The sequence below is a fragment of the Brugia malayi genome, assembly GCF_000002995.4.
Source record: "Brugia malayi strain FR3 genome assembly, contig: Bm_v4_ChrX_scaffold_001, whole genome shotgun sequence".
NCBI lineage: Eukaryota > Metazoa > Nematoda > Chromadorea > Rhabditida > Onchocercidae > Brugia > Brugia malayi.
Window position 1 is genome coordinate 8,722,963 of NW_025062479.1, and position 22,732 is coordinate 8,745,694.

The 22,732-nt window shown below is 31.8% G+C and overlaps 3 protein-coding genes across 3 annotated transcripts; 1 reads left to right on the forward strand and 2 right to left on the reverse strand.

The window, feature by feature from the left end:
• Window positions 1-582: 582 nt before the first annotated feature.
• Bma-sad-1 (uncharacterized protein) lies at window positions 583-14,455 on the reverse strand (the record flags this gene model as incomplete). The annotated part of the gene is made up of 25 exons (XM_001898814.2): window positions 583-694; window positions 989-1,208; window positions 1,674-1,797; window positions 1,879-2,005; window positions 2,163-2,311; window positions 2,387-2,494; window positions 2,740-2,869; window positions 3,109-3,265; window positions 3,363-3,474; window positions 3,655-3,757; window positions 3,855-4,010; window positions 4,139-4,266; window positions 4,389-4,467; window positions 4,612-4,724; window positions 4,805-4,891; window positions 5,053-5,199; window positions 5,364-5,432; window positions 5,686-5,781; window positions 6,009-6,063; window positions 6,384-6,524; window positions 6,781-6,866; window positions 7,243-7,337; window positions 10,719-10,838; window positions 14,239-14,317; window positions 14,435-14,455. 25 exons carry the CDS (start codon window positions 14,453-14,455, stop codon window positions 583-585), a joined length of 2,814 nt encoding a protein of 937 aa, XP_001898849.2.
• Window positions 14,456-16,737: 2,282 nt separating this feature from the next.
• Bma-ckc-1 (Uncharacterized protein) lies at window positions 16,738-19,807 on the forward strand (the record flags this gene model as incomplete). The annotated part of the gene is made up of 9 exons (XM_043074145.1): window positions 16,738-16,872; window positions 16,964-17,088; window positions 17,370-17,516; window positions 18,024-18,144; window positions 18,243-18,408; window positions 18,725-18,808; window positions 19,272-19,417; window positions 19,523-19,596; window positions 19,753-19,807. 9 exons carry the CDS (start codon window positions 16,738-16,740, stop codon window positions 19,805-19,807), a joined length of 1,053 nt encoding a protein of 350 aa, XP_042930079.1.
• Window positions 19,808-21,690: 1,883 nt separating this feature from the next.
• Bm328 (uncharacterized protein) lies at window positions 21,691-22,634 on the reverse strand (the record flags this gene model as incomplete). The annotated part of the gene is made up of 2 exons (XM_001898810.2): window positions 21,691-21,852; window positions 22,542-22,634. The coding sequence occupies 2 exons, from the start codon at window positions 22,632-22,634 to the stop codon at window positions 21,691-21,693; spliced, it is 255 nt and encodes an 84-aa protein (XP_001898845.1).
• Window positions 22,635-22,732: the final 98 nt, after the last annotated feature.

The following is a 22,732-nucleotide window of genomic DNA, read 5'->3' on the forward strand; positions in this document are numbered from 1 at the left end:
TGAGTTATACTATCATTAATCTTAAATAAGAACAGAATGGTAAAATCACTTATCATGTTAATGTGAAATATATGTGAAAATATTAATCATGTTTCCTAGGGAATTAGGGCAAACAAAACAATTTTTCTTCTTTTAATTTAAGAAATAGCAGAAGACGAATTTCAAACTAGACAACAGATTTGTAATTGAAATGAGGAAATGCTTCTACTTAGAAATAATTCATCCACTGATCAACGGTAATACCACAGAAACAGTTCTGACAACAATCATATAGTGTGCAAATAAGAATTTTGAAATGATCGCAATAAGTTACTACATAAATTATTACTAAAAATTATTCGAACAAACCATATCGATAATCTGAGATGATTGTTTTCTTTCAAACATTCTCTTTTAGGATTTTTACAGGAAATCTCTTATTCCTAAACAACTTTAATAACAATTTATTCGCTAAAAAGGATCTATACTCATTAATTTCGTAATTCCATTAAGACAACGTTCATTTTCAAATGTATGCTGGTAACAAACATGTATTTGCATCAGCAAATGAGCATAGAAGAGAATAAAATAAACACATGCATATCAAAGATTGTCAGACTTGAGAACAGGGATTTGTGAAGTTCGTTGCCGATATGACGATGTCAACGGCTGTTTGGGTGTGCCGGGTTGAGATCGGTTTTCGATACTACACGCACTAGAACAAAAGTAACATGAGCCAGACAAATTTGTTGCTCGATTTGCTTCCGATACATTATTCGCTAATATTTATTAATTAGAAAAATTATAAATTCGGAGAAGTTTGCAAACCAGATAACCTTACATTGAAAGCGATGAGCAAAACGGACAGAAGTAAACAATCAAGCCTGTGCATATATTTTTTTGCTATATATGTGTATGCGTGTATGTACGTATATGTGTGTATGCATATATATATATATATATAACATGTCAATAGACATGTCTGTGTTTTTCATAAGTGTACGCTCACCTTGCAGGTGAACGCTCATCAACAGAAGCACTGCATGCGAGCATATTCCGAGTTGATGTATTATGTTCGCTTACATTTCCTATATATGTAACTCCAGTGCCGGACGATCCTTTACGTGTTTTTCCACCAACGGATCCCAATCCTGTTATCATATGGGTTCCACTTTCACTTATTATCAACGACGGATTTCGCCTATGTGGCACTGGTGATTTCAGATAAGCTAAAATAAGATTAAGAATAGTCTTTTGCAAGCCACTTACAAATGCTGTTCTTTGTCCATCTTCATATGAATAACAAAAAAAAAAAAAGATACGAAGGAGAAAGATTAAGTGTCTGTAATTTGCGTATTGCAGAGAGTGTTCAAAAATTTGAAGTACATCAGTGCAATCAGGATAACAAGTTTACGGACGTGCTAGTGTTTTTACTATTTATATATCAAAATAATAATCGTTTTCAACAGCAGTGATAAATTAGCTGCGCATGCATTGAAATAGTTACCTACCTGAAGTACTTATAAGTAAGCAAAATAAGCGACGCAATTTTCTTTGGCTTATTTTTGTTATGCATGCTAACTAGAAGTGAATGATAGCACTTATAATGTCATCAAAATGTAATCAAGATGAAAAAGTAAAACATCCATTAGAAACAAATTCTATAAAGAATTAGAAATCAACTAAGTAAGTACCTGCCAAGACATTTCTTCGAGATCTCTGATAAGTTAAATCGTTGCTAGATGGTAGTGCATGTCGTACATCACTTGCTGAGCGTAAAGTATACTTATCAAACGTGGAATTTGTCTCAACTCTTTCCTAAATTAATCAATATTAGACTTTAAATAATACTAAAGGTTACCCATAAAATAAGAGCAAAGAGTAATGAAGAAGTTGTACCGTAGTCTGACTTCGAACGTGTGGGATCGCTGTAGCTGTATTAGAATCTGAATCAGAACAGGCACTACTAACACTCGAATCGGAAAGCCTCCTGGGACGCACCATTAATGCTATGCTTCTGTCAGACCTGAAGAATTATAACAAGCAGTAATGAATTAATGACATAGTAGTGCACTAATTCTATAAAAACATGTTATTGACAGCCAGTACATATTCTTTGCGTATTCTTATCATTATTTTATTTAGCATAAATCTGAAAATGTTAAGAATACAGGTGCAATAACCTTTGTTGAGATGCTTGCAAAATAGCTGTGAGATGGTCAACAAGTCTCCTGAATCGTCTAACTGGACCAGCAAGGAGTGCAAATTGGACAACATACATAGGAGTTTCGTCATCTGACGCTGTTCTGTGGGCGGCTTGGACAATATCTACCTAAGAAACAGTAATATTAAAAGTAATAAACACTTCTCTCCAATATATGCATTTTTTTCAATCAAATCAATTTACCTGCATTTTGACACCACGCGAAAAAACACCACCACCAACAGTCGGTCCACGCTTGTATTCAACACGAAATGAATTCTGACCAACAACAGAATGGCTAAGTTCGTGGATCTAAAACAAATATTAGTGCATATCGAATAGCAATTATGAAATAAGGTTTGATTACCAAATATATGAGTTCTGTTTCAGAATAAATATCTTTGTATCACTTGACGAAAAAAAAAAATTCCTGTACGTGTACTGCAGTGGTGAAATTCTTTCTTCACAAGGAAGCAATTATTAATGTTTAAATACAAAGCAATTACTACTTGGAAAAAATCTTTTTTTCGAAAATATCAAATTTTTGTTGTATTAACCGTTAGAAAAGCGCGTATAAGTTCAGCTTTTATGGTATTCACTGTCTTCCCATGAGCAGGTATTTGCACATCATTCCGCTCAACACTTACACTTGATGCAAGGGATCCAAACCATGACTTCTTCACCAAACTAAATGGATAGATGAAAGTTAACATTCATATTAAAAACTATTCGAAGTAAGGAAGCGATGATAGGAAAAACTTTAACCAGAAGACTAAATTTAATCAAGATTTATTAAAACAAGAAAAAAAAATTTCAAGATCACTAATTATTAAATTTCGTTATTTTATGTGTTCTGCAATATTTTAAGTCTAGGAAAGCAATCATAACAACTGTATATCTTATAGTAGTAAGTTAAAATCATTTACTCGGAGGATTCTAACATTTGATTTTCTTCAGAATCACTCTCTCCAGTTCCGCTACTTCCACTACTCAGTTTTCTACGATGAAACCGTGGTGTTCCCAACAGGGAATTTTTGATATTCGATAACCGTCGCCATGGTCTCGACGTACTAATTGTGCTACCTGTAGAAAATACAAGTATTAATTTGTGCTACCTGTAGAGAATAAAATGCAATTTATGGGGACGAATTAATGCCCATAATAAAAACTGTGCTCATACTCAGACTGTTTGTGGATGCATTTGTAGAACCAACACTCGAGCTTGAACTCATCTTTGTTTCAGACGTCATATTTGAGACAGCTTTTGAATGTTGAAGATTCCTTTGAAGATGCTGTAAATAATTCTTATTCATTAAAAATACCAATTAATATTAAGGAGTATTTGCTATATGAACCAAGCACAGAAATCCGTTTCTGACAAGAATTAAGTCGATTGAAATACATGCATTTCTTCAAGTTCATGATGTCCAATAGACAGCTAAAACTAACAGCAACTTTAGTAAATGTTAAACCTTATCATCGATACTGGTACGCACTCGTCTTGCTGCAACAGCTAATGCTTCTGGATCAACTGGTTGGGTATAATAGTGATAGTTGCTAGCACGCGCGGAAATTCTAAATTCCACCATTTATGACAACTTTTCAAGTTTATTCTCCTAGATTTCCAGGATTTAGTTTAGAATTTGGAATAAATTTTTTGATTAAAACAAGCCTTCCATGTTCTTCGACCTGTAAAGCAGCATTACAGATTTGTCGTGAAGATGGCGTTAAAGGACCAATACTACCACCGATCGACTCACGTGGTGATGAGCGAGTCGAACCATTTGGAGATCCACCAAGTGAGCAGTGTCGACCTCGGTTGTATCGCCTTAAATCTTTTCTCTCATATAAAAAAAAAAGGAAAACACATGAAGTTAAGAAAATAAACGTGAAGTTTTAAAAACCGAAGAACGTCGATTTAAACGAAATGGAGAATTCAGCAACTAATCCTACTACCCGTATGTTTTTCGAGGATTGATTGGAGATCCTTCACTGATTGAACCAAATGGATATCTGGAGAGTCTAGAAGAATCAGTACGTTTCCGCGGTGGATCATGACTAAGATTGGAGCTACGAAGAATAACCTGAAAAATTGCATAATTTTTGCACTATATGAATCTTTAAGATTGCTAAATTATCAAACCACTGCTAATTGCTAAACAAATATTTTTCTGCAAATATGATTTCAAATTTGCAAAAAAAGCACCTCAGTTTCATCTTCGTGTGCGGGTCTACGCCTTTTTCGATCTAGCAGCAAGAAATAAACCATTTTCTCTGTGTTATGTCTGCAATAGCGTAATTTACTCAGCAGATTTAAACATATAAGTTATAATATCAAGGATTATTGACGTATAATATCAATAAATCAAGGATTCTTCACGTACTAAAGATAAATAATAATGAAAAAAAAGAATATATTGAGTAGATACCTTGGAGACAATAGTTCTCGGATCAATTTTTCCTTATCCTTGAAGCACCCCAAATTAGTCATATGTCGAAAAACATCCGAATCAATATTTTCTTCGCTAGGAATTATATACGTCTGAAAGAAATCTTTTTGATACGACTACACTTAATGAAGTTCCTTACCATGAAAAACATATTCAAAACATCAAAAATTACCTGTACAACTTGTGCCATCGGTAGTTCAAGTTCCATTTCAGCTTTCGAACTATCAGCAACCCATGGATGTTTGAATACTTCGCTTAACTACAAGTTAAATATTATCTATTGATATGAATTGGTTTTATTAAATAGAACATGGTTTATTTTAATTTACACAGTAAAAATTGAATAGTCTTCTTTTAAAGTAATTTTGGAAAATTTTTATTGCTATTAAAAAGTAAAATCGGTGAAAAACAGTATCTCACAGAAAGCCGCTTTTGTGGATCAACTTCGATCATAGTCCTGAGAAGATTCTGGCAATCAGCTGGAACGAAATGAGGGATATGGAAAACTCCTTTCTTAACTTTTTCTAGCAAGTTACGCAGATTATCATCGTCAAAAGGCAAAGCACCCTATAAAATGGTTGAATTAAAGATATTACATATACTTAGATGAACATTTATTTAAGCTATTGCAAATAATGCAAATAATTTATTTTACAAATAAGCGAGAAATAAGTTATAAATACACGACTGCTCATCAAAACAAAGATGATATTACAAATAAAAAAACTCACAACTAATAAAGCATACAAAATAACACCGCAAGACCAAACATCAGCCTTCCGACCATCGTATTTTTCTCCCTAAAAATAAGAAAATTTTGAATCGTCGGAAACCGACTGATTTTTGTTAATGAATATTAAGAAATTAAACTACAAAAATCAAATTTTCTATTAATAAGGAATATCTCAAATATTATTAAAGTTCATTAGGAATGAAAAGTGCGACTTTTAGATTTCAAAAAAATAACATGAGGAATAAATGATGAAAATTATACACTCATTTTTAAAATTAATGAAACTTATTTGAACCCACCATAAAACTGTTTTTACATACCCGTATAACTTCCGGACAAGCATAATGTGGAGACCCGCAACTGGTCTCAAGCATTGAACCTTCAACTTGCAAGGATGCCATCCCAAAATCAGCAACCTGAAATATCTCTTTTTTTTTCCATTGTACTAGAAATGGGTTAAACTCCTTCACGCTAGATGTACTACTCACATGATGTAAGGAAGAAAAGAGAGATATTCAAAAGATCTATACATTTCAATATCTCAATCACAAACTTTAACTTGTATTAGTATATTGTCAATACTCGCAAAAATTAAGAAGAGCTAGTTGATCGCTGAAAATTACGTATAATTTTGAAAACAAACCTTAATATTGTTTCTATCATCCAAAAGCAAATTTTCAGGCTTTAGATCTCGGTGGCTAAAAAATTGAATGTTCTGTAAAATTCATAAAACAGAACTCTTATAGACATAGCAACTGTTTAAATCTTAATGAAATACGCCTAAACCTGTTCTAGTAACAATTCCCCATGGACTGTTCTATACCGTTTGGTCATTAGTGTATCATTGTCAAATAAACTTGAGAAATAAATTACTCAAGTACCACTATGATACATGTTAAACAATTTTAAAGATTGGCTTTGGGAATTGCAAATCAACAGGAGCTGATAAATACTGACAAAATTTAGATCAAAAATGCTTTGAAACCAATTCCGTCTCATTATAATTTATTTTACAAACCATATGTTATGAGCATGACAGAAATCCAAAGCCGAAATAATTTGTCGAAAAAATTTTCGTGCTTCTTTAGCCATCAAGCGGCCTTTTCGGACTAGGTAATCAAATAATTCACCGCCACTAACATGTTCCAGCAATAAATATCTGCAACGAATTTGTTGAGAATTTTCAAAAACAGATAATGCTTGAATGAAATTAAAAAGAAAACAGAAAAAGACATCGGTTACAAACGGCACGAAGCATATAAAAAATTGTTTTATTTAGAAAATAAGCCTTATCATAAGTATTAGTGCTTAAAAAATATAGATTTTTCCATAGTTATATTTTCTTGAAAAAACTGGCTTATTTTATGCATTGAAAGACTTTGAAAAAACACGGGTGAATATCTTGAAAAACTAACAGATATTTCTTGTTTTCATAAACGTCGTAAAGATGAAGCACATTTGGATGTTCAATTAATTTCATTATTGCAATTTCGCGTTCCACCTATAATATACTTATCAAAGCTTTTTTCCCATTCATTAAATTTGAATGAAGTAGAAACTTCCACGTAGAAATTTTCTGCATGTCTTCATTATGCTTGTTAATCTCGAGGCTGCATCATATATTAAACACTTTTGCATAAAACTAATGATGTTAAATATTAAAGAAAGAATTTTATTTCGTTGCCAGATACCACTGTGTTAATTTAATTATAAAAAAAAAGAAAAACTCTTGAACCAGGTTGAAATACTTCATTTATTTTCATGATGCAAACATCAGTGCAAAGAGTTATGAATCTAAGACACAAATTTGTAATAAGTATTTAAAAGTTAAGCATATTAGCCTCTATGTTGAGTGTTTCAAATACATATAAATCAACCTTTTGAAGAACTGATTCACTAAGTTTTTCCTTGTTAACAATTTTTACAGCAACTTTACGACCAGTAATACAATGCGTTCCCGTCTTCACAAGACCTGAAATATGCATTAATCAAAGATCAATAAACTTGTTCCTCTTCAGATTTTTAGTGTGAAATTCAACTTCTTGAAGAGTGTTACACTAGTGCCTGCTTGCGCTCGATCGTTCAGTTGAATTTATTCATAAAGTGTTGAATTTATTCACACAACCCGTTTTTCTACGGGTTGGCAGGAGCGCAGAGTTAACAGTCACTTTCAACTTATCATCTGACATTCTATTAATCAACACTTTTAAACGCTACTATAACCAACATATTAATAGTTCTTTCTTCCATTTTCTTGCTGTATCCGCCAGTCCAAAATGACTTTTCACATTTTTTTTTTTTCTGTTTGGAACAAAAGAATCAAATTTCACAGCAATTCACAAATAACATTGGCATTGCAGCTGTAGAAAATTACGTCTAATTTTACTGACTGTTCAATTTCATAAGATTTATGAGGATTTTTAAGCCAAATAAAGCTAAACGCCACTTGAAATCAATTGTTTTTTATTTGGTTATATGAAAGACAGTTGTTATATAAGTAATTCATCAAAAACTAATGAAGACTGATGAAATGACATTGCAGCTACTCTTCCCCTTCCCCTCCACTCTTTCATTTTCCACAACCTCACCAATACACATTTGAAAACCGTTTACTTTTTTCATTTTATAATAATGTGGATACTTGTTAGTATATGACCACTTCCACTTCATTAACCGTTAGCATTGATAATATTACATTTTTCATTTTATGCTTTACAATACCTTCTCTTATGGAACGGTAGCTGAAATTCGCGTCAAATGCCACCTCAATTTTATTTGGATGTCTTGACTTTTAATATCCAAAAATGTCATCGTATTTAACTAATTTTGCAGCATATTTACCAAAAGAAAACACATTTTGGTCTTGTACTTTCTCACTATAACTTATTCCTTAGCGTATCTCTTCGTCAGTTTTTTAAAGTTTAGTACCATTCCCGAATACTTAACAATTGCTTTAATTTTCTCCGCTTAATTTTTACATGAAGTGAAACTGCACACCAGTTTGAGAATAAAATTCCTCCCGAGAATTACTCCAAGTGGAAATATGTCAATATTGAATGAAAGCATAAGCATGCATATGATTTTTATTTCTGCAGTTTGTTACAACATATTTCAAATGACTAAGTTAACACCGCGCATTTCATATCCCAATGTTTCCCTCCATAAATCATTTGTAACACAATATTTGGCAGGTATGTCTGTGGTGAAGCACTGTAAGTTTGACCTTTACGTTAGTTAGCTGTGTCTTCTCATTTGAATTGAGCAAGAACGGTTTTATTTTATTATTCTTTTTCTGAATTATCATTTAAAAAGCTGTCTTATTCTACCATATAGTAATGTAAAATCTTGTCCTGACAAAATAGAATGGAACGATTTGCGAAAATTTTGGCTGAATGACTTAAAATTGAATTTGACTAGTCACGAAACTACGACAGTATTTAAGTTAATTTTAGATAAATAAAAAATTGACACGTACTGTTTGATTTGATAATAAAATTTTGTAATCAGTAAACCCAGAATAAATATTAGAAAACTAAGGAAGGACGTATTTGTAGGTAAATAAAGTTAATATTCTCGATTCTAAATAAATGAAAGAAATGAAAATTTTATTGTAAAGTTAAATTTTCGTTAGATCAGTAAATTAACGATCGGAAGCAAAATAAAGTAAATTTGACAGAATGTTTAGCATTGACTATTTGGCCACTGCACACATGAAGGATGTGTAGTAAAATGAAACAAAATAATTTTGCGTCCAATGTGATTATTTAACTAGTAAGACAAATGGCATAAAATTTACCATATCTTTTGAGCCATAAATTCTTTTTCATTGCCTAATTCCTTACACATATATTTTTATGGCTGACGATCAGTGAAAAAGATATGGGCGATCAATAAAGGACGGGGTCAATGATTCTCTTCAAGTGTAGCACGGAGGCGATATATAGTCTTAAGTGCTAAGTTTTTTCTAAGTGATATTTTGTAGGAGTAGAAAGCATATAGATGCAAAATAAATAAAAGTAAGCATCAAACGAGGGAAAATACTTTTCGAATTATTAAAATGAAATATTGCAAAATAAACCTGTAAACCATCACCAAATCGAAATAATTAGTAATGGCTATTTATGTTCACTTTTTAGCGGTAGTAAAATTTTACTCCTTTCAATTGGCACTTATAAAACGCATGAATTTTATTTACTCCCACAAGTTTTTCGAATTGTTTTACTTTCGTTTTTCTTTTTTTGCATCAACATTTATACAGTGGCCACTATGATTGCACCTGGTTTCAAATAGTACCATTATTTGAAAGTATAACATTTAAGGCTTGACCAGTGACCTACGTCAGATGCAACTATTAGAAAGTAATTTTTAAACAGCTCTTATTTATGTGATTGAAATGGTCTAATAAATAAATTTTTAAACTAGAAAAATATGTTTAAACGTAATATGCGATGCCTATTACCCTTGTTCATTTTGCACTTAACTTTTAATAGGTCGGTGTTTTAAACCTATCCAATTAGCAAAATAATATTCCTTAGTAATTTTGAGAAGTCTTCTCTCATACCTCAACTCTGGAATAAAAACATCCCGAAATAAACGCAATTTTTTACTTTTCATTTCATGCTTTCAATTTCCATAGTTTTTCATTTCTTCTAACTATTTCTAGTCACTTCTAATTATTTCTCAATGCTGTGTTCTCTCAGCTATTTTTACTAAATTGCTAAAATATTAAACTGAATTTTTAAGAATGGAAGGGCTTCGAGTTTTATTAACAGCTAACACTTCGTGAGCTATCATTAAATCCCTTCTGCAACATTATGTAAATTACTTGAGTGCATGAATAAAATTCCAGAATTACATCATTTTAAAACGACATAAATAATTAGAGACAAACGACTTGTTAAAGTGAAAGATACAATGGAATAAAATATTGTTTTCGCTAATTTCTAATCTACAACGATTAGTAGGTAATGAATAACTAAGTAACCCTTCCTGAGGAAACTGGACCAATTTTCAATCATTAACAATTACTCAGAGACATCATGCTAATTTGGAATGAACTATACTGATGAGTAGTCAAGGTATTCATATCATTATTTGTATATATCACTCACCGTACCGTTGGACGCATAATGAATTTTAGGATCTTTAGGTCAACTAATTTAAATGTCCAACTGCATGATTGTGTTAAAATCTATTCTCATATAATTAAATTATATAATTAGCAACAGAGTGCATTTTTGAAATAATATTTGAAAGTGCTGTTTCAAAAGTTCACTTTTCATCCTAGAATTGAACAGTTATTGGTTGGAAGGCAAAGTTGAATTAACTTAAGTAAACAAATTGAAGGACATACCCGTCTGACCTTTTCCAAGCGTTTTTTCAATTTTATACGGTCCACAGTACTGCGCCTGGTGGGAAAGCGCTGCTACTACAGTTGTATTCGTTGCACTACCATTACTTGCCGCTGTCATGTCTATAATTAATTAATGAGGAATGAGTAGTAATTTTTTTTAACTTTTTATAAATTAAACAGGAGATTCAAAAGTTTTATGAGAAGATTAGCAGAGAGTTATTGAGAAGTTACTTTAAAAAAAAAAACTAGGAAGTAAAACGCAACACGTAGTCAAAAATGTCTGACTAACAATGTACTGCTATTTTATTGCCCATAATTGGATAAAAATGCAAAAAAGATTAAAATAAATATCTTAGAAATATAAATTAGTGCAGATAGTAATGGAAAAGGGATAAGCATAAAAAGCCTTATTTAGGTTGACCTGTTTTATGCTAACCTATTTTCATTTATCACTTCTCATAATAATTGCACAAAAACATAGTGTTGAATACGTTTCCAAGTTATAGGTATACTGTTTTCAAAATTTCAGGAAAATCTCAGAAACCTAAAGTAAGAATGTTCCAGAATAAAAACTGCTACTGATTGAAAATGAGAATGCTATGTATGAATAACAAAAGTTTACTAGTTAGGGGTTGACATAAATGGTATAAGGATAACAGCTATTTATGATGAGAAAAAAAAAGGAAAACTTGAAACCGAATAAAATAAAACATTAAGAATGTTATTTTAAGCCTAATTTATCGTCCACTGAAGTTCATCTTCTCTTCAAAAGATTTCAATTAAATTTCAAAAAATTTTCCAAGTGACGATGTAAACTTTCTTCAAAAAAAAAATAAACAAACAAAGCTGCTTAAAGGTTTACTACTAACATAGCATTTTATATAGTGCCATCATTTTTCATGCTTTAGCAGTGATGTAGAGAACTGTGGCTCAATAATCTCATATTTCTCGACAAGAATTCATCAATGTCCTCCTCGCCCAAAATTTTGCGCTTTCATTGCCTATGCACATCAACATCTCAGGAGCTTTGCTGGGTTCGTCAACTTTTTTAAAAAGATTTTACATTTTAAAACTTAAAACTTTAAAACCTCAAAGATTCTACATTTTAAAACTTAAGAAAAAGAAAAAACCTGTAATTGATACTACATCTTATACGGCTTTTTCATGACCTAGGTAATTATTTCTTTCGTCCGAGATATTTTATGATCCCATTAGAGGACAACGACACTTATCCCTTATAAAATATCTGGAAGTTCATGACTCAATTTTTCACTTCAAACGTCAGGAAAATAAGGAAATTTCACGATGCTTATTAAGATTACAATAATAATTCCGAAAATTTCACAAACTTTTGTTCTCAGTCTAACCTAAGAATTTTCACTCCATACTTTTGTGGTTTGAAATTGAAATCACTTCCTTTAAATTAATTTCAAATTAACTGTAGCCCATCGAACTATTCTTTGAATGGCGTTTAGTTACAGTTAAAGTGGTAGTAAAATTTCATCCTCTCTTAGGAATCAAGCTATTGAAACAGCTTCAATCATGTCACACTATTTTTCGCCCTGCAACAATCAGCGTTCAATTTTCCAATTTATCGAAAAATGAATATTGAAGTATTTTCTCGTCTTTTCTTCCTTTCATTATTATCCTATCTGGCCTATTTATAAATTCTTATAGTAAAATTTAAGTTCCTAATCCACCTATAAGAATTTGTGAAATCTTAAGACCTTTTGAAGGATGAAAATGCCTTAAAATAAAAGAAACAAGATGCTGGAATTCTAAAAATCTGCTGTGTAAAATTTATAAGATTGGAAAACGCTATTTTTATGCTGCTGCCCTCAGAATATTTCGATAATGAATAGCTGGACAGTTGTTTATACATGTATAAAACGGCAGGAAAAAAAAAAGAAAAGTGATGTAACTTCACTACAAAATGATCAGCTGGGAATTGATCATTTTAGGTTTACAAATAGAAATATCTTCTGTAAAACTTTCGTCTGAAAGAGAGAAGACGGCTAACTGTTCGTATTGCTGGAAAGACAAGAGGAACAGATAAAAAATGCACAAACACTCCAGCAATTAATGGAAAAATGTTGTTTTCTCAATATTCCCTACTGAGCGAATTCGTCAATCAGAATTTAAGGCCTTCAATTTTTCAGATAAGGTTGGGAATTTGGTAATAAAGTAGGGAAATCAATCAGTCACTTTTTTTCTGATAGTAGTTTAGATGACAACGGAAATGAGAAAGGGATACTCGGAAGATTGGTAATTGTTAACAAAACGGCTACTTTATTACTGATATTGTGACAATTACAAGTGCTCATTTTACTACATGCTGCTATGAGTATTTCGATTTTGATATCAAACTGAAGCTAGAAAAATGTCTAGATTTCGAGAAAATATGCAAAAGCTAAATTCGATCATTGCTGTAGCTAATAAACATTAGAAACATAATCCCGACTAATCAGTCTGAAATGTCTATTTACGTAATTTCCCTCCAAAAGAAATGAAATTAGAGCTATCCAGTAAGCAGAAATACGGTCTAGTTCGAAGAATTTGATGAAATCTAATTTGTTCCTAACTAAATGAAAACACTTAAATAGTTCCAAGAATTAGTTTTAGAATTTAAAATTTGTGAGAGGAGCTGTTTCTATAATATATTTCAAGGCCAATAGGATTCTTTCATTATGTCCGGTGCAAAAAATTTTTGTTAGAATTCACTTCCTGATATTCACATCCCAAATCTCAAGTCTTTTCCTCCCCATCTCATCTTCTACCTTCCCAACAGTGACAAGTACAGATGGATTCAGAAGTTTTCCTGCATAGCTTTGCAAATTTTTTAGAAAATGCAATGGGTATAAAGTTATTAAAAAATAACGAAAGTGGAATGATCGGTCGATATATTGTACGATTACTTATATACAAAAAAATATTCTTTCAAACGAATTGTAACGGGTTGAAAAAGTATTCTCTAGTTACGAAGTTTATTTGTTTTTAAAGGATTACAAAGTAAAAAGAGAGAGAGACAGTAGAAAGAGAACAAAACACAGTTCTTTTTTCTATAGGACAGCATCAAATGATACAAGAAATGCAACAATTCACACGTGAAATAAATGAGCTTTATGTGAAGGATTATTATGTACTTGTTCAGTCTATCTATGTCCACTCTTTTCCCTTTTCTAGTTATCTTTAGTGGTTAGCTTGTCCGTATAAAACTTAACCACGGCAGCCTAAAATTAGTATCAGGTTAATCAGCTTGAAAACTCTTAGGACAATCATTCCCACAGCAACGCAAGCAGCGAAATCGAATCTCTAGCCACTTTTGTATTTCCATAATAACTAAAAATATATGGTGATCAAGCGTCATTGTGAATGACTTCGAAGTATCGTATTTCCCATGTAGAAATATTCTTCTGTCCTACAATATGATCCCATCATCTGGAGATGCTCAATGAATGGCGGATAATAATGCTTACAATCATGCTTGCTCTGTTAATTGCTTGCAAATGAGAAGGCTTACTGTCTTCAGTATTACAACTCATCCTTGCATTCAGTTCATCGTTAACAGCATTTAGTTTAAGATTGATTTCGCCAATCACCTGCAATAAAAGGGACACGTTATAGCAGATGAAAACAATTACCAATAACTAAAATCTGTTTGTTGGCTGAACAAATTGATACTTCGTTCACATCATAAATTTATTGATTGAATTCACCTCTTTGATAGCGTCAAACATGGAACGCGAAACGGACACTCAGTGACAATATATGTTAGGAGACGGGCCACCTCAACAATCTCATTTTTCTATCCGTCGATTCAAGCTTGAAAATTTGCTAAAAATTATGAAATAACATTTTTGAAAAATGAGTCACTTCATAGACAAAAAGGGGCAATCAATTTAATTCTTAATAGATTGATATTTTCAGTTAGACGAACTGGACGATCAGCAACCGAGCAAGTTTATAACATACATCATACTACCTTTGTATAATAAGGAAATTCCAGCTCATAGGATTTAACGCGCAAGTAGCCAGAAAGCATAAAAGCCGCAGAACAGTAACTGCAGAACTGGTAGATGTAAAAAACACCTAAGAACAATCTAAAAGGCAGTACAGTAGTAAAATTTAATGGTAATGTAATAGAATTAAGTAGTAGGGTATTAAAAGAAAAAAGAAATACGTTGAATCAGTTGCACTCTTTATTTAATTTCTAGGATAAGGATGACACAAGGGACTGAGGACTAGGTTCAGGTTTGAGACACTGTCATCTTTGCAATGAGCGATAGCTATAATATTGAAAAAGGCTTAGAAGATGAGATCAAAAAGTGGGTCACAAAGGTTGTTGGGAATGCAATGCTGTTTGAACGCAATGAATAGTTGATTGCATGTTTGAGCGCTGTTGGATGTATCACCCCAACAACTAGGACTTATGGAGAGGGTTTCGTGGAAAAGGGAGAGAGGGAGTGGCTAAGGGATTGCATGGAAGCGGAAAGAGGCTTTCCCTTGATGGAAATGTGTGGCTTAGAGGCCAGAAACAGTGGCGCAACTCTATCCCTCTGTGCATCTTTCTGTCGCAAGCCTAGTGGTGCTTGTCATTACTCCCTCTTGTCATGCCTTTGTTGACTGGAGAACATGCCCTATTGATTACTGCTACTGCAATCTGCGACATCTTAGAAAAAGTGTTGAGTGTGAATGTACACAGGGTGACTATAGGCTTACCACTCTTCCTTCAGGGCCATTCCGTAATGCTCCGATCTTTGTAGTACTGCTTCAATCGGCACAGTGCTGACAATTAGTAAGCTGCTTCCACTGCTATACTTCTTCATTTTTGAAACTGACTGGATGATAAAGACATTTGAGTATGCAGGATTGCATTTACTGCCCTGAACTCCATCTGTGATCAGAACAAGCTCATGTTGTCGCTATTTTTACCTTACTTTACCTTTTACTCTGTAGGTGCGACTGCCTCAAAGTAAGCTATTTGAAGTGCAGATCATTAGTGCATAGTTAATCAGTTATTAACAATGCACAAATCATCCCGTTCGGAATGATCATATTCTCGACCTATTATCTTTTGTTGATTTGATAAAATACTACTAGTCATGGCAGCAGAAAGCATCTGGTTACCGAATTTGATTATATATTTGCATCTTCAATTCTGCTTAACACAAAGGTTTTTAAGTTTCGCTTCTAATAAACTCTTTTAATAAAATATCATTATATTCATTTCGAAAACACTGCCATACTTTGGTTCATCAGTTACATGTCTGCTTTGCAATCTGTCATCTGGCTTATCTAGTTTGTCAGAATTCTAGCGAGGATTGAGTATTTACTTTTATAGTAAACATTTCTGTGGTTTAAAAAGGATCGATTAAATTATGGACTTTGATGAATACCGTTCTGGCTATTGGTAGTGGAAATGAATGCTTACCGATTATAAATGTTAAATTTCATGAATCATATGATAATTTATCGCAGGAGTATGAGAGTATCAGGAAGTACTGATATATGTTTACTTTTACTCTGAAGGAAGTTCCTGGGCACTGTACATCAAACAAATTTCCGGTAGGACTATCCATTCCATCTAGACAACAAAAAATTGGGAATTATGCTCATGAGTTTTTTTCTTCAGTAAAATATCCTTAAGTTTTGAAATCAGTCATGCTTTGTTTGTTTATTCGAAGTTATGGAAATATAAAAGGGAAGAAATTTTTGTAACGTTTTTTCACACAAGAACTTTTGTGATAGTAACTAATTCAGCAAGAAAATAACATGGCAATCCATTTTGCTAAATTTACTTTTTTTTTATTTCGTCCTGAAACTTCTCAAACATTTGCAAATGAAAATTTTTGGGCTTTTCATGTGCATTTCATTAATAACTCATCAAATTGAGAAATCATCAACATGGTTCCACACTTGTTTCTAGTATTCGGCATTTTTTGAATACCATGAATTAAATTCGCTTTTGTTAAAGGGCCAACATTATAATTATTTTCTAATTCACATTGATTAGAGCACTATGCCGGATGCAAATGATATTTTTACGATAAACATAAAAGTACCATTGACTGATGATGAGGCCACTAAGGAAGGAGCATTACTCGTATTGAAGGAAATCAAACCAACATGGAAACGTGAACTGATTTCATTCAAAGTTAGTGTTTATTTCTAAGTTTTCGAATTTCTAAAAGAAACTTCGAGAAACTTCATTTTAAGAACGTAATACGATACAAATATAAATTTAGGCTTTCACAGTTGGGATAACGAATAAAATCCTATGTGCAACGTACAGTCCAGCAAATGGTACCACACACAAGGAGCGACTACTGTTCAGAATTTACGGGAATAATACGGATAAAATTATTGACAGGTATTAAAGCTGAAAATCCTCAAGTTAGGATTTTGGATGTTAAAAAAAGTGGTATCATTACTAGGCGGTATTATTACTGACAGCTAGATCTATCTAATCGACTTAACAGTTTTGGTTTAGTAGCCATTCCTTTTTATGATCTTATTTTTTCGAAAAATAGTATGAACTGATTCATGACTTTTGCAATAGATTTATTCTACTATAATGAGAATACATAATTTGAGGTTAAAACTAGATAGTCTTAAATAAAAACTTCTTTGCTATTAGGAATTTAATTCAAGGAATAAGGAATTCAACAACTGGTTATACTTGGCATCACATGGATGTGCTGCTCAAATATATGCAAGGTTTTCCGGAGGGATTGTAAGCGGTTTTCTTCCTGGAAATACGCTTACTGTTGACAACGTACGCAATGATACGATTGTTGCGTATGTTATTTACGTGACTTTTCACTTTTCCTTTTTATTAAATAGCAATTGTTACAATGGCATATATAATAGCTATGTTCATATTCAAATTAGCAGTCTTACTAGCTTAAATTTCTCTCTAATATCAAATATACATTTTTTTTTGAATTTTAAGTTTTTTTTTTTTTTTGAATAGGTATTCAAAAGTGGGGAGATAAGAGTTGAGCTATCATGTTTATCTGTAAGTCTATCTCAAGTTTTGCTGGACGGTAAGCTGAAAAGAGAAACAACAATTTATCCTAGATTGTAATTTAAAATTCTAAATATATACAAATACATACTTTTTTCTTAAATATATGATAGAACTATTTAAATATATAAATACGTATTTTTCTTAAAATATTATAGAACTGCACTGAGACAAACAAACAATTTGAAACTTTTATTGATACTCCTTGATTCGCAATAATGGATATTCTTCTCCTAGAACCAAAACTATTCGATTTCCCACAACAATGATACTTTCAGGAATACTTGTAAATCACTTTCAAGATTGCACAAATTAAAACCGAACACTGGGGATGAGGCAAAACCAACACTGTTTATCAAAATCAGACAGTTTTTGGCAAATTTCTCCGCTCATTATGAGGTCATTTTGCAGTTACTCTCAATGCTTGGCTAATTTATTAATTAATTTGGGATAAGAATTGAACAAAGACACTGATTTTTACTTCATCTATTTCTCAGAGTAAGCGAAAGCAAGAAAGATATGATAAATTCTTCAAACAGCGAGAGATTTCCTTCTTGCATGACTTGCACCGTCTACGAGACATTATTCAACGACGGCAATCTAAAGTTGTTTTTTGCCATAACGACCTTTTAATCCATAACATTATTCATGATGACAAAACAGGTTCACTTTTTTAATTTTCATGGATAAATCTAAAGTAAAGCTACAAAACGCCTCCATAATTAATTAAAATGTTTTACGTAATAAGTAGTAACTGTTCTGTTGCAGTAATTAGACTTTTCTGATTGATCACAAATATATCCTTGAAATTATATGAAAGTGAACGACTGCAGCAGTTCGATATTTTCTACTCAAGCTGTATTTTAATAAGCTTTAGTACTTTTTGAAAATAAATCAATTTATTTTTTCGCTCTTTCTGCTCACAATTTAGATATGTTGCCATTTCTTAAACTACTTTAAAATTCATTCTCCACTTCAGATTCAATAAGTTTTATTGATTATGAGTATGCTGATTACAATTATCAGGACTTCGATATAGCTAATCACTTTTGCGAATATGCTGGTCAGTTTATGATCCTACTTACGTAGCTTGGAATCAGATCAAATGGTGAGAAAAAGCAACAACCGGCTCAATTAGCTGACGGCGGAAACACATGAGTGCGTTTCCAAAGCATATGAAACTATTTTAGCTGGACGTTGAACATTTACTCCAGAAGAATTTTTATTCGTTTATTTATTTATTTAATTAATTTATTATTATTATTGTCGTTACCTTTATTATATTATCGTCATTGTTGTTATTTAATTAATTAATGTATACATATATACTTATTTTTTTTTACTTTATTCGTTTATTTAACCAATTTATTAATCAGTGTGTCTTTATACTTCACAAAAATAATATTTGATATTAAAATCAAATGCATATTATTATTGAGAGCTTTGAAGTGGCAGGAAAGTTGCTATATGTATGTTTAATTAATGTTCAACACAAGACAATACCTTAAGATGTTTTCGATTTAAAGGTGTGGAGGATTTTAATTATTCTCGATGTCCTGATAAGGAATATAAACGCGAATGGATAACGAAATATTTGATATATTATCTAGAAAGGAAACCAACGAAAGATGAAGTAGACAATCTCCTAGATGGAAACAATATTTTTGAAGCGGTATTTTTAGACTAATGTTTTATTTATGAATTAATAATAGGATGTTCTTTTAAGGACTGAGAATAAACTGAATTCTACGAAGCAAAATTTGGTGAAATATTTCAGGCCGCTCATTTCTTTTGGGCTCTTTGGGCCTTGGTGCAGTCTCAAATTTCAACCATTGATTTTGACTATCTAGAGTAAGTTTTGTAAATTGAATTAATATTTCCTTTTTATATTCTTTGTGAAGCAAGCTTCGGGAGTTGAAGACTGTGAGGATCGAGATATCAGAGTAACTCTCGACTAGAGGAAATACATTCACATTTACTTTTCATTAACTTTATTGTTATTTTTAGTTATGCAGTTCAAAGGTACGAACTCTTCCAGAAATGTATGCTTAAATGTGATTAAAGGTAGTAACTTTGCAACGTTTTTTTTTTGAATGACGGATCATTTTTTTTATTTGGATTTCATCCAAAAATTCTCAACCAGTATATTCTGATTACTAAATAGATTTAATCCATGCAGATTTGGCACTTGAATGTTTCTTTTCACCTGTTTACTATCTTGTCTACTGTTATAATGAATAATAGCGTTTGAAGATCTGAATAATATTACATACGAAAGCAATCTATATTCAGTGGTTTCCATCATGCTTACATGAAGTATATATATATATATATATATATATATATATATATATATATATATTAAAAGGAAAATGGACAACATCTGTTACTTTCAAGGATTATCTGCCGAAATAAATTATCATAGAGTAAACAAGAAAGGAAAAAAGGGGGAGATGACTAAATATAATAAATGTCAGATCGAAAACAATTTATATAATAACAATAGTGCGATAAACATGCGAGAGCATTTGTAACATAGTTTATTAGATATAATGATTAAAAGATTCACGATTTTCGAAGTTGGCGATATATTGATGACTTGAACTTTCATTCCTTTATGAAAATGTAACATGGACAATTTTTATGTTAGTTAAATGAATATAATGTAGACAATATAAAGAATTGTTAATAGACTGCCGTGATTATAGAATTACTAAAATTCTAAGTCACGACGTAACATTAAGTGTGTTAATTTTCTGGAAGATCAAATCACTAGGCTTAATCAGCTCAGTGAACTCGTTATTTTACATTGTCGTATTCAGCGGTAACATTGTTAAATCAACCACAATACACCAAAATAACTTCACCTTCAAAGCATTGAGACCAAAACGATGAGTGATTTGAACTAGTTTCATTTGCTCTAACAATGAATGAATATTCAGCATCTTAAGTTGCTTATAATTTAAAAAATGTTTCTTTTAAAGTTATTTTTGCAGCTTCACGGAATGATTTCCAAATAGTTGCTTAAAAAGGTGAATAGGAATTTCTATTTTAAGCATTTTCCTAATTTTTATTATGATACTAAGTATTATATTTCTTTGCTCGTCGAATAAAGCGAACATGGAAGGTTTCACATAAGATATTATCAAGACACATTCGCTTGCTGCACCTAAATTGGAAGACACTAGATGTGTTCGTCGAAGCAATACGATGCACATCGAATATTTTGTTCACCTCAAAACGTACTCATAAAGCTTTAGCAATCAGAATAGTTTATTGCATAAAACTGAAGGAGTGACTGGTTCTTTTTCTACGTATATGTATGTGAAATATGCTTTTGACCAGTAAAGTAATATAGAAGAGTTAACACAGTACAAATCAATAATTATCGATTTTCAGTTGTTGCTGGTCTGGTTCTCCAAATTAACTGATTTTATCACTGTTGTAGTGTATGAGCACATATATGTTGATAAAGTGAACTCATTATTGCAAGCATTTGCTGCAGTTTTTTGGTTGTAGATGATATTCTAAAGGTATGACAACATGTAAAATTTCAGTTCCTGCATTTCATTCTAAGTTACAAAAAAAAAAAAAAAAAAAAAGAACAAGGCTGAGGGACTAAAAAGAACACTGAATTTGTCGAAACACTTTCACATCCTTTCCTATTTTGAAAATATTAACTGAAAATGATAAGACTACTATGCGTTCCACATCTTTGTTAATGGTCTTTCTAATGAATGATCCCAGCTATTAAAAAATCCTCCACTGATGTGTCAGAGAGATTCCTCTCTGTGTATAATTTTGGAGAAAATAAGTTGTGTATATTAGTTCTGGGAAAGTTACTTTAATCTTACAAAGAATCGAAAAATAAACAATTTAAGCAAAAAATTTTTAGTTTAAGAGAAAAGGAGAAAAACGAAAAAATAACCAACAGGGAAAAAAATATCAAACACTAAAACATGATGATAATGGTTGCGACTTCAAGACAATGTCGCATGTTATTATCGACCATGAGAGAATTAAAGCCATTAGGAAGTGAAAGTTTATAATTTCGGGGAATTTGTATACGAGCGGCCTGCTGCCATGTATGTAAATTTTATGCTGCATCTGAAATTTCTTTTGTTCTATTTTTTGGTTTTTACTAGACAACTTCCATGAATTATTGAAAGTTCAGTGTTTGCAATTAATTTTTTGTTTTCATTTAGATAATACCATGAATGTTTTATCGTTTGTTGTTGTTTTTAGTTATTAGTCACTAATGGCTTCCAATTTTTTGTTTTTTAAAATGTTTAATATCTGCTTTTCACTAATTTTTCCAACTTTTTTTAAAAATGTTTTCATTGTTATTCTTGTGTTATTAACCTTGCTGCGTTCCTTGTTGCAATTTTCTGTTTTTTAAAATCTCAAATAACTATTGCGTTTAAATATTTGGGACTTGTGTTTATTCAGTTTTCCTCTTTTTTTTCTTGATCTAAATTTTTGCAAACACCAGGTGCTGGCTTGTGGTATATTTATTTTTACATTATTGAACTTGCAATGGATTCTTTAGTTTTATTAGGTTGTATTTGCTGATCTCATGTTATGCACTTTTTTGGACAGTTAGCAATAATTTCTATCTAAACCCATTTTTAGTAGCATTTAAACATCTTTGTTTACGCTTACTTTTATAAAGAAAAAAAGATTATAAAGAAAAATCTATTAACTCGTCCTGTAAGTCTTAATTTCCAGAGCAGAGTAATAATTAGAACAAATACTAACTTTAGCTGTGCACTAAATGAAATGGTTAAATAACTTACACTAAATTCATTCTGCTTCAGAAGATCCTGGACGATCGAATTCTTCTTGCCACACAAGAATCCTTGGTTTCGGCAATACCCGAAGCATTTCATTTCCGTGACTTAGGGGATCTCCAGAAGCAATTTCGAACAGCACAGATAGGTAGAACCATACACGGTGGTGGTTCAGGCAGAGAAAAACAACAACGTCA